This window comes from Hippopotamus amphibius, chromosome 11 (assembly GCF_030028045.1).
Source record: "Hippopotamus amphibius kiboko isolate mHipAmp2 chromosome 11, mHipAmp2.hap2, whole genome shotgun sequence".
Taxonomy (NCBI): Eukaryota; Metazoa; Chordata; class Mammalia; order Artiodactyla; family Hippopotamidae; genus Hippopotamus; species Hippopotamus amphibius.
This window is the reverse complement of record NC_080196.1, coordinates 97,408,831-97,421,993: the sequence shown is the minus strand read 5'-3', so window position 1 is coordinate 97,421,993 and position 13,163 is coordinate 97,408,831. Positions and strand designations below refer to the sequence as shown.

The 13,163-nt window shown below is 40.9% G+C and overlaps 1 protein-coding gene across 2 annotated transcripts in view; it reads right to left on the bottom strand.

The window, feature by feature from the left end:
- Window positions 1–3,319: 3,319 nt before the first annotated feature.
- Window positions 3,320–13,163, bottom strand: part of WDR7 (WD repeat domain 7) — a 328,201-nt gene continuing 318,357 nt past the window's right edge. For both annotated transcript variants that reach the window (XM_057699834.1, XM_057699836.1), the window contains exons 26-27: window positions 11,840–11,944; window positions 3,320–6,219 (exon numbers count right to left, since the gene is read on the bottom strand). In XM_057699834.1, coding sequence (XP_057555817.1) covers window positions 6,016–6,219; window positions 11,840–11,944 — 309 coding nt within the window. In that variant the 3' untranslated portion in view covers window positions 3,320–6,015. The remainder of the gene's footprint in view (window positions 6,220–11,839; window positions 11,945–13,163) is intronic.

Here is a 13,163-nt window from a genome sequence, read left to right as displayed (position 1 = left end):
AACACTCTTTGACATAAATCACAGCAAGATCTTTTTTGACCCACCTCCTAGAGTCATGGAAATAAAAACAAAAATAAATAAGTGGGACCTAATGAAACTTCAAAGCTTCTTCACAGCAAAGGAAACTATAAGCAAGATGAAAAGACAACTCTCAGAATGGGAAAAAACACTTGCAAACGAATCAATAGACAAAAGATTAATCTCCAAAATATATAAACAGTTCATCCAGCTCAATATCAAAAAACCAAACAACCCAATCAAAAAATGGGCAGAAAACCTAAACAGGCATTTCTCAGAAGAAGACATACGGTTGGTCAAGAGGCACATGAAAAGATGCTCAACATTACTAATCATTGGAGAAACGCAAATCAAAACTACAATGAGGTATCTTTTCACACTGGTCAGAATGGCCATCATCAAAAAATCTAGGAATAATAAATTCTGGAGAGGCTGTGGAGAAAAGGGAACCCTCTTGCACTGTTGGTGGGAATGTAAATTGATACAGCCACTATGGAGAACAGTTTGGAGGTTTCTTGAAAAACTAAAAGTAGAGTTACCATATGACCCAGCAATCCCACTGCTGGGCATATACCCAGAGAACACCATAATTCAAAATGACACGTGCACCCCAATGTTCATTGCAGCACTATTTACAATAGTGAGGACATGGAAGCAACCTAAATGTCCATCAACAGATGAATGGATAAAGAAGATGTGGTACATATACACAATGGAATATTACTCAGCCGTAAAAAGGAATGAAATTGGGACATTTGTAGAGACATGGATGGATCTAGAGACTGTCATACAGAGTGAAGTGAGTCAGAAAGAGAAAAACAAATATCGTATATTAACACATATGTGTTAATATATAGAATATAGAAAATAATACACAGAATATAGAAAAATGGTACAAATCAACCAGTTTGCATGGCAGAAATAGAGACACAGATGTAGAGAACAAACATATGGACACCAGGTGGGGAAAGAGTGAGGTGGGGGTTGAGGGGGGATGAATTGGGAGATTGGAATTGCCATATATACATTACTAATAAGGAAAAAAATATCAAATTGTACACTTTAAATATATGCAGTTTATTGTATGTCAACTGTATCTCGATAAAAGTTCTTAAAAAATAAACAAAAAACCCCCAAAAAGCAAAGAACACACGTAATTTACAATCTTATTTATCTATGTTCAATAAGGACTTCTAAATGTCTACTAAAAAGATTAGCTCACGTTTCTTGAGTGCTTATGACGCGTCGCTCTTGTAAGCACTTTACAGGCATACGATTATGGATTTAACAAATGCAATACCTGTTTGATACTTACTACAAATCAGGCATGAGCTGGATTCCTGGTTTTCTCTGGGAAATCTCAGAATATTGAGGAGCCTCGGTGGGCTGTGCTCTCCTTTTGAAACAAATAAAACAAAAAATCTCCAGCCAGATCTACTCAGAATAGAGTGAGCTTTTTAAAAAAAAAAAATGAGAAAGAAGGTATATAAATTAAGGGTATATTTTCACTGTTATTTTAATCGTGATGCTGCTTGTCCTTGAGGAAACAGAGGGTTACTTTAGATATTTCAAGTATTCAGGATTCCTTTGTCTTTCTGCATTTGGCTGGAAGGTATGGGCACCATTCGACTTCTTCCTTTCTTATCTGTATGAAAGAAACAAATCTATATCCATTTGATGGAGGTATCTGTCCACAGAACAAATGGATCTAATCTTGCTGGTCAGAGTGGAGTGAATTGCTTCTTACCTGCTTCCTAGAGACGCGTAAGCCTCTCACTTAGAAGAGCACTAATTACAATACTTATATATATAATTTGTTAAAGGGATTTGGAAACCTAGAAACAATTCAAGTTCCAAAAGCACTCTTTTCTCATGTAAATGACTGAACCGACTGTGAAGGACTGGCTGAGGTTTCCGTAGCACCAGGGAGAAGCACCAGGAACCAAAAAGCAAGATTCTGAGATGTTAGCACAGGACGATGTAACCACTCAGCAGTCTGTGTCCAAGAAAAAATGTACAAACCCCAGAAATCTAAACAACTCTTCAGGCATTCCATTATTTCACAGTGCTGCCTCTATAAAATTTAAGATTTGGTTAAAGGGGGACGATAACCTTCAGGCATACAATTGTGAGTTCTGTTCATTTAAACGGTTCCAAGCACAAACCCCTCTGCAGCCTTTTTTAGTTTGTAAACAGTAGAAAGAACTGAACATCTAATTTTTGAAACTCTCCTGGCTTTTCTTTTTGACCTTTGGTATTTGTATGTATTGACGATCTCTAAACCATTGTACAAAAACACCTTGAAGTGTCAAGCTTTAAAAATGAGTCTTCTTTTCTCTTTCTCCTGTGCAGCTCGGATTATCTTGGCCTTGTCAAAATACATTCTCTAGTTAGAGGTTGGAAATATTTCCCTCCTGGCTCTGAAGTATTGATTTTCTTCAACACTCAGCTCTGTCAGTCAGCCGAAGGGGTGAAAGGTGAAAGTTCACCCAGCACTGCTTGGTTTTACCTACCTATTAATGTCATGCCCTTTCCACATTTGATCAGTTTTTGTGATCACCAATCATATCGAACTGTTACTGCCCCTGTTTTCCCTATAAGGATACATTCAAGACATCAGGAGATGTTAAAACATTTCCTGGGATGGACACTGGGCATCTGAATAGGGCCAATGATGTGGTAGTTGACTCCTTTAATGCTTGTCTATTTCTTAAAGAAAATTGTATTGTTACATGATGATGGACTCAATTCAATTCTTATCTGAAAATTAAAGAACTACATTCACTACTTACATGCCTAACCCTCTGTGAGCGATGACCTATTTTGTCTACTCTTGCTTTTCCTGAGAACCATTTATACCCTTTACCTCAGGGATTCAAATTCAACTCCAAACGGAGTATTAAATGAAATGAATTTAATGATCTCAGCCCAGCCCTCCACCCTGAGGCAGCCAACCCATGTCATCAAATCTGACAAGATATAATTTGGTACAATTAACAGTATTTAGGAACAATTTAGGGTGGCCACAAAGCAACAGGCATGCAATTCCCTTGCCCAAACCACAGAGGGTGCTGTTGAGTCTTGGTAGGAGTGTTTGGTTCTCACTTCTGCAATCGAGGGGAGAGAGACTTCTTCACTGCTCTGCCCTCCTTTGTGGACAAGTTTGCCTTTCCGGAAGCTAGCTCTCTAGGGAAATGAATAATCAGACAGAAAGAGAAGGCTTAATTTAGTACCAAAAGTGGGAGGGAGAAACCATATGGATTTCAACTGAGAATGCTTAAGAAGAGTGAACAATGTTTTTAATGAGAAAAACAATCTTCAGTACAATTCAGTTTTATTTAACACACATATGTACACAAGGACATTCAGCACATTATAGAATCTATGAAGTGGAATCAAGAAATGTCTTGAGAGGCAGACATTTTACTTCATGTGCTGTACACAGTGAGTTCAATCGTTACATTTTCATACAGGTGTCACGTCAAGTCATCTTTTGCCTGTAAATTACCAATGAAGCCACATAGGTCTCTACATTTACAAGGACAGGTCCAAATACAGTGCCAACAAAATCAATAAGACACCAAAAGCGTACGCTGGGATGACAAGATAAAGTTTACCTCAGTGCTGAGAAATCTGAGCTGTGATGAAGTTTGGAACTGTGGTTGTCAAAAGAGCCAAGGAGAGATTTGTGTGAACAAGAATGCAAATGCAGTGAGAGGTGTCTGTCTAGCCATCAAATATCATCCACCCCAGAGTCTGACAATGGCAACATTCTACTGGCCAGCAGTTTTGCCTGTCTGTGCAGCCAGGATGTGTGGCCAGCTGGCTGAGGCCCACTGCCCACGTGTGTGGCTTCTCGGGCCCTCACAGCTTTGTTCTAAACCTCAGTGGGGTGTGCCGTCCGTGCTTTGGGGTGGCCCGCCCCACAGTCTCACACCTTCTTCCTGATGCACTGAACATTTTGGTTTTTTTTTTTTTTTTAATCTCTAAGGTATACTTTTACACTTCATCATTCCAAAGCAGCTTTGTAGTCTAGAATAAATTAATCCTCATTTCAGTTCATAAAGTGAACGTGTGCTGCGTCCTCGCACTGTAGACTTGGGAAACAACGGGAAAAACCGAGAGCACCTCGTGTTCTCCCTGGGTGTCTCTATCTACACTGGGCACAACAGCACGCTCACCAAACAAACCAAGTCTACGCTGTATAGTTCTTACTTTCTTTCTGGGAAGCTACATATATAATCTTTATAATCTTTATAAATACAATGTACATGCATGTGGCATAAATTCACTTTTGAAGAACACCTAAAGTCTAAAGCCAAGGTATAGGACAGGTTTGCCATCAACAGAAATGACATATTTCATACCAATATGAAAGAGACATTCTAGTGGTCTTAATTTCCTAACGTGTCCTTTAGCAACTTGTTTCAATAAAATAACAGATGTATTTGTGCCTGGACCATGATCCTACTTTTTTTTATATTATATAAACTCTGACTATCTATGCTTTTTTAATTAGACACTCCCACTATCATTTTGGTTCCTTTGTAAACTTCACACGGTTTTTTTTTTTTCTGAATTTAATAAATCATTTTCTATTTTTGTATGTAATAAACCAGTTTGCCCAATTAACCAACCAATCAACAACCAGCCAACCAACTAAATCCCTGACTATATACAGATCAAGGTTTATTAGGAGCAAGTCATCCAAAATATTATTTTATGGATTTTTTCCCCATTACTATGAGCAAGAACCAGTGTAATCTGACATAAGGAGAAGAAAGTGACCTAGTTGAAGCTCACTTGGAGGTGTGATGAACACCTACTGAAATGTCTGTTCAGAGTGAGCACCCCCACATTTGTATATGCAGTCAGCCCTCTGTGTACTCTGCCATCTCACATCAGGGACTTGCGTATATGCGGATGTTGGTATCCTCAGGGGTCCTGAAACCCATCCCTCCCAGATACTGAGGATGACTGTACCCTCCTGAATGCTTGTGCCACAGTTAATGATTTCCTAGGATACTTGTTTAAAAGAAATGCTGTCTCAGCTTTCCTTTAACTGATCAGTAGTAGTTTGAAGGCTGAACTGTAACTATTACATGATAGCTGACATACGGGAACTACAGGTCTGTGAAGTTTCTGGAAGGAAGGGGTAAGCTCTTTCTTAAGGAGATCTGTAGCCAAAGGGTCTTCTTTTCAAGTACATGCTATGCTTCCACGCTTGGTTCTTCATTACAAAAGTCCATTTAGAGAGATTAGTTATAGTGACTGGATAATTATATAAACTAGATCATAAGTAGTGATGATCTTGACTTTAAACTACTAAATACAGTATCACTTAAGTAGGATATGAGCATTTTAGAAGGCTAGGTGTCTGGGAAACTGTAGTCTCCGCAAGGACAATTTGTCTGTGTGTATTTTCTCATTAATCTCCAATTGGTTAGGTGTTAATAAAGAAGGTAGTGGCTAAACCCTAGGAAACTGGATTGAGGAATTCCTTAGCAATCTCCCGGAGGAAAAAACCCCATGTAAACACAATCTTTCTGGTAAACAATAGCATGTTTTAGGAAATCCAAACAAAAACAGTATCAATAATTAGGACTGCCACATGACCTCAAAATCCAATGTCAAAACGACCAGGTCCCAACAGCATTCAGAGGTGGGGTTTAGCACGAGGAAACTGCTGATCTGGGCTGGCAGTGCAATCACAGTGGTTATTGATTTTCGGGCTTCTGGCGCAGTGAGCAACAGGACCGCTGGCTGCCCCCCTCTCTGCGGTGGCGAGAAACGACCTGGGGACAGGATGGCCACATCCTGCGGAGCGATGTGTGCATGCCTCGGTCAACAGGTGGCGCGAGCAGCAGTCTGTCCCTGGGGACCATGCAGAGGGATACAGACCCGGCTGCGCCCCCGCTGGCCCCAGCGGGGACACACTGAGGAGGAACGGGACTGTGGGCTTGGAGACCTGGGAGAACGAGGACGCAGACATGGGCCCTAGACCATGAAGCGGTGCTCCTTGCCGTCGTGGGCCATGAGGATGACGTTGCGGTTGGAAGTCCAGATGAGCCGGGCCAGCCTGAGGGCGTTGTGGGAGCCAGGGGACGCTGGCTGCACGGGGGGCACCTGGTAGGTCTTAATACAGCGCAGCTGGGGTGCCGAGTTCAGCATGCCAATGCTGCCCAGCAGGGAGGTGTTCATCTGCAGGGACGCAGGGGCAGAGAGCACACATGTCACCGGGGGGGACCGCCTCCCCTTCCCCCACAGAGGGGGGTTCAAGGGACACACCCTAGCAGTGGCTTTTGCCTCCATCATGCAATTCACATCATCTAAGAGTTTATTCTTAACCTCTAAGGGGCTCCTTTCTGTATATTTGAAATTGTTCTGATGTTGTTAGAGCAAATGCATAAATTCAGAGGAGCTTTACCTGGTGGGTAGAACTGGATAGCAGGAAAGCCCAGCCACCTTTAAGAAGGGAGCTAAATGATACATTTTAATAAAATGGTTCCATCAGACAATATTTGGGAAATGTGGGTATTTCAAACGGCAGACCTTTCTGTTCTTCAGTAACAGTGCTCACTGCATCCCCTGAGGAATGAGCCCTCAGAGACAAGTTTGGGGACTTAGAATTAGTTCGAGAAAATGAAGCAAAGGTTAGCAGTAGACAAGAGTGATAGGTGACCAGACTGAAGCTCAAAACTTACCCCACTTCCCATCTCCACCTACCATACCTTCCCTCCTCACCTGCTTTTTAAAAACTCCAGTCTCTGGAAAGCTCTAGTTTATTTTGATGGAAAAAAGAAAAATCAACCACCTCTCAACACCACATGTGTGGCCCACTGTTTTGCTGCCACGCTAAAAAGAGCTCACTCTAACACTTTACTGGCAGGATGTTTCCATCAGTTGTGAGTTCTGCTTTTGGGGCAGCTTCTCTGGCTTTGATTTGAATTTTAAGGTCTCTTAACCCGTTCAAGTAAATGGAAAGTAACATGGAAATCACGGTGCATGAACACCTATGCATTCACGTCAAAGTGCTAAATGCTGAACGGCCGTTGTCTAAGTGAACTGTCATCTGAGCAACTGAGTCTGAAAAATCCTTTAGATTCTAAATATTACTTAACATTTTTTCAATATTCATCTTTTGTGCTATTACGAATCACGTGGCAAGTTCACGGACCACCAGGAAAGAGGTCTTGGAAATACTATTTTTTGTTGCACTGATTTTCATGTCCAATTCTTCTCTCCAGCAGTACCTGCAGCTGAATGTACACAGTTCCAGGGACTGGCAGGAAGCATGCAGATTATGCTCCCATGTGTACAGATGGCTGGCACAGGAAACCTTGGCAGGTCCTAGGACATTTAAGGTGTTACTGCTGATATCATGCCCTGCATCTGGATCAGCGCAAAATATAAGCCATTCCTTTTCCTGGCCCTTCTCAGCAGCGGGATGGTGTCAGAGGGTGTAAATCACGGCATCTCTGGCAGGACGCGTGCAGGCTCCACTGACATTTTCACAATTTAAATCATCTTGAGTAATAACCCTTTTAAGATGACTAATGTTACTGATTTTCCTGCATTAATAATAGTGCCGAACACAACACAGAGGTGAAAAAAAATCACTAGTGTACGAGGTCACATTTTAAAACCAAGTGTATGATTATCATTAACTCTTTCTGCGAAAGCGCGGTTAACATTTAAAGCCAGGCAGTACCTACTGTCATCCTCCAAGAGCCTCTTTCCTTGCGACCTTCCCTCCGTTTTCCAAAAACTGTGTGAAAGATTAAAATCAGGGCCTTACTGCTTTCTGGAGGTTCCCGAATAGTTTAAATATAAATAATGACGGTGAGCTTGATTTGCTGGTTCTCACTTGTACAGAGAGGAATGGTACATCATAATTTAGTCCTCTTGCAGAGCAGACCCAAATGATGCAGAAAATTGCTGGTTAAAATTAACCGGCATCAACAGGCATACTGTGCTTTTAAAAAACCTAATTTCTCAGTTGATAAATAACTATAAGGTATTTTTCATTCTTTATGGATTTTCTATGAAAATGTGTATGAAGCTTGATTTCTGCTCATGGCTCAAAAAGCAAGGGGCATCCAACAGGCTCAGACATCCTTATTTTTAATTCCATCCTTCAAATTTAGCCATGTACAAGAAGTGGGTTGAAGGCTAAAGGGGGCAAGGAGAGGATATCCTATTGGAATGTGACAGATGGAAAGATTTCCCCCCAAAGTCCATTGTTATATCTGGGTTCTCCTTACAAGTTAGCCGTCCTTCAAATGATTGACAAATGCTTTGGTGGGGTCAAACAGCCTTCCTGCCTCAGAACTGGGCTATGTGAAATTCTACACGGTATGTAGTGACTATGGTAGAAAACAGTTGAAAAGACAAAGACTCTCATGTTAACTATAATTTGTTGTTCCTCAGACCTTTTCCTACGGTCTCTTCAAATAAGAGATGAATCTGAAGTAGTAAGGGTGGGTATTAATTTTTCCAATAAGTGCCATCAAAGAACTCTCACCACATTGACTTATATACACTACCAAATGTAAAATGGATAGCTAGTGGGAAGCTGCTGCATAACACAGGGAGATCAACTCGACACTTGGTGACAACCTAGAGGGGTGGGAAAGGGAGGCTGGGAGGGAGGCTCAAGAGGGAGGGGATATGGGGATATATCATTGCCTAGAGTCAATCACTAACTTTTTGGCAAACCTCTTTCCAGATCTCCAAGTCTATATCCACATAAAGAGAAGCAGGTTTAAGGAATTTTACATAAACAGGCTCATATTAAAAAGCAGTTGCACAATCTGCTTTTTTCATTCAACAGAATGTTGAGGGCAATCTCTTTATGTCAAGGACTATAGATTTACATCATCCTTTTACAATGGCTGAATGGTATTCTATTGTATGATGGAATAAAGAAAAATAAATGAAACCAATATCCCTCTAATTTATTATTAGCATTTCTGGAAGAGGATACTTATTTGTTGGAAGGTGGTGGTAAAATTTAGGTGAGAGAATGATGGTTGTATTTCATTGCTAAACTCTCCTGGCTCAAATACCAATGGATACACTGAAGTGAAATATTCAAATAGTAGGAATATGTTGTGGGAGAACTGAAGGGCTTGAAAGATTGCCAAATTACATCACTCAGCAGCTGAGTATGTAAACTAACTAAAGGCAACCATGGCTTTTCCATTCCCTTTAAAAATAATGCTTCACAAAACCAGTTCTGAGAAGATTATTTTCTGAACACACAGACACACATACAGATGTAATTCATCAAAATGGAAGTGTTTTAATGCTACTCTGAGTGTAAGTAATGCTGCACCCAAACCTTTTACTAAGTCGCACTTGAGTAATTATCCAACCAGTATTTCTCATTAACACTCATTTCTCAGCAAAGATTTTAATAGCTGATGGCTTGTGTAAGGCTCTATATTAATAAGGCTTCATTAAGTTTTCAAAATATATTGCAGTACATTTACTGGAATAATATAAAAGTATTATCATACGTCATTAGACCTAAACAATATGTATCTAAATAAATCAGCCAAACCCATCTGGGGAGAGCAGCGGTAGATCTAACACTGCTTTTTGGACTCTCTTTAATTCACATAAAAACCCACTATACTTCTGGAAGAGGTCTTACTGTATTTTCTTGAGAAATTTGAAATGATGTTTCTGTGTCTTCCATGTAAACTTTAACACCAATCGGGGTATAATTTAAGCAGGGAAGAAATGGGCTGCATTTTAAGTTCTGACATTGGGTTTAGAGGCAAGAAAGACCTGGGTGCTGGGTGTTCTGTCCGCTGAACACCCACCCCTGCAAGTAATACAAGGCGGCCCCTGGAAAGAGCGTGCCTGGAGAAGAGCGTGCGGACGAAGGAAAGGAGCTGGGCTCCCTGCGGGCAGAGCCACACGGACAGACGCACAGGGTTAAATGTGCTTGGCGAAGCCTGGAGGCAACAGCAGGAGCCTGAACTGAAGGATGGAAAGAGGTATTTCAAAAAGATAGCATCTAAGAAATGATCTTGATCTTCAGGGTGAGGAAGGTGCTAACCGTAATTCCATCAATGAGCTGGGCAGCAGCTCTGATAAAAATAGAAAAATATTCAAGGAAGGGATGAACATATCCAGATAGAACCCTCAAGATCTAGATAAGGGGGGAAAGATTTATCACTTAGACATTCAGGAAAATACTGGGAAAAGTTTCACATCTGGCCAAGTTAGGAGGTATTCCTTTACATAAGGAATTATATTTTCTTAGCAGGAAGAAAAACTGAACAAACAAAAGAAAAGATCTGTTTTTGTTTATTCCCAAGAAGAAGGCACAGGGTGAACACAAGCTCCTTGAAAGCAGGGACCTGAGACTTCTTGGTTCCATGTCCCTAAAGCTAGGCTGGCACCCAGTGCTTCCATACCAGATACATGCTGAATGAAGGGAGTTTCATATGCACACTCCTCTGGGATTTCAAGAGAACAGGAAATAAAAGAAAATGTGTATTGAAGTACAGTTGGTGTCACAGAGACCACTGCATTAGCAGAAAGAACAGTTGGTAGGGACACTGTCTAAAGAAGCACAGTTCCAAGAGTCCAGTTTATGGACTCACTGTGGGATTTCAGTAGAATAAAATATGAGTCCTGGGGTTACCCACTAGGAAAAATGAAGACTGGGTGACATCTTTAAGGAAAAGTTTAATATGAGCCAATTAAGATGCTGGAGATATATTTTGGAAGAAAGGAAAATGAGAAAATAAACTGGAAAACTAAATTAAATGAAGAGCAGAAAAAGCCTAGGACAGATTTGGAAGTTGTCATGCTTTAATAGCATGTTGTTAATTAAGCAATTTATTGTATCTGTTTTACATTTTATTAGCTATTGATTTTTTAAAAACCACTATCAAGTTGTAAGTCTTGTTTAAACTTTTATTTGTTTTTTTAGCTTTCAAAGCAATAAACTGAATCTCATAAAACATACTTGCATACTAGGATAGGTAACAAAATTTTAAATTAACTTGGGGGGTTGGTAATGTTTAATTTTTTTCTAATTATCAGGAAAAAGGTAATTAAAAAGAAGATGGGATGGAAATCAATCACTGAGGATGAAACAAGTTCTATGACTTATAAAACTCAGTTGCTCAAATTAATATTCCTTTTAACCATAATCAAACAGAGGCATTCTCACGTACTGCCCATCAGTGACACTCAGATTTTTGAAAATGTTTTTATAGCTTGTGGAAATTCAGAATGCAAACGAAAATGAGACCATATAACAGGGCTCGAAGTTCACACGAGGCTGCCTCTTCCGCTGTGCCCTGTGCCCTGTTGGCACTGTCTGGATGCCCTGTGTAAATTAACCGCCTGAGCAGTGCTCCCCAACCGCCACCCCCCGCCCCAATCCCTTTCAGGTCAGGCCCTCACTTACCTCTGAGCGACAACGCCTCCCTCTCCACAAACACCCACCGCTCTCTACCCTGAACGCCTGGCCCTTTCTCGGCATCCCCATGTCTCAGCTCAGCTGTTACTGCCTCTGTGAAGCCAGTCCACAACCTTAATCCCAGGCCCCCCTGCATTATAATTGCTTGCTTATTTCCTTGTGTCTCTGTCAGACTGAAAGCGTTGTGAGAGCAGCACCGCCCTCCTTCTAGGTTGCTAACTGTATTCTCAGCAGATGCTGCCCGCTGGCAGCTGGCACACCATCAGCAAGCACTGAGTATTTGGTGAAAGAAGGGAGGGAGGGCACGAGGGAGGGTTGGTGGGTATGTCAACAGGGAGCCTTTCCCTGCAAAAGCAGATCATGCACTACACTTACCTGCCAGAAAGAAATGTGGCTGTCCGTGTTTGAGTAGGTGGCGAGATATCTTCCGTCGGGGGCAAAGGCCACTGCAGTGATTGGTCCCTTGTGACCATGGATTGTCTGAAATAAAATTCAGAGTCACTCATTGGATGCATTGTACGGAACTATCACACACGCAGAGGTAAACACACTCAGTGTCGAACAAGTTACGTCATGGATATTAGAAACCATTATGTTCTTCACATTATTTATAAATTTAGGTTAGAAAAAGAGGAAAAGCAACCAAAGTTCTCCCAAAGATCCAGGGGCTTTGTTCTTGTTTTGAGGAGTCTACCTGTCTCCTACTTGGGAGGACAGCATGAGTCTAAAGGAAAAGCATATATTAAAGGGCAAACCAATGTGTTAATTCATTTATGTCCCTTAGAGGGAAGAATTTTACAATTAATTCAGAAGGTAAAAAACTGATCACCAAATCTATCCAGGAACTTCATCTGAAATGAAAAACAATCAAAGCTGTATCATAACATTGCTGTTCTGGAAGGAGTCAAAAACTATAATTTCAACCCCCTAATAATTATACATTTTCCACATTTCATGTTTTATTTCCCACCAATAACACTGTGTTTAAATGCATATGGCCGCAACTAGTACACATACATACATACATGCACGTGTTGGACGTCTGAGCACACGTATAAGTCAAATGCTATCAAAAACAAGCTAACAGGGATACTTCTGAGCCTTTGCCAAATAGCTGTCATTGATTTAATTGTGAATAAAAAAAATAAGGATGTTGTATTTTTTTTTTAGCTCTTTATTGGAATATAATTGCTTTACACACTTGTACCAGCTTATGAGGTACACCAAAGTGAATCAGCTGTATTTATACATATATCCCCATATCCCCTCCACCCTGCGACTCCCCCCCACCCTCCCTGTCCTGGCCCTCTAAGGCATCACCCATCATCGAGTTGATCTCCCTTTGTTATACAGCAACTTCCCACTGGCTATCTCTTTTACGGTTGGTAGTATATACATGTCTATGCTACTCTCTCACTTCGTCCCAGCTTCCCCTTCACCCCCCGCCTCCCCAACCCCGTGTCCTCCAGTCCATTCTCTGCATCTTGGATGCTGTATTTTAGACTCAGTGTTTGATAAAAGGTCTTTACTAATAAAAAATTACACTCAAGTTTAATGATACTAACAGTTTCTGAAAATACTGAGATACTTAGCAAATTTGCATAATGTATTGTCTCTACACAAATTATTAAAGACTGTAGCTCTACTACATCAAGCAATATTCAGTCTGCTTACAACCGGAGGTTGGTCTCCTCTCTTA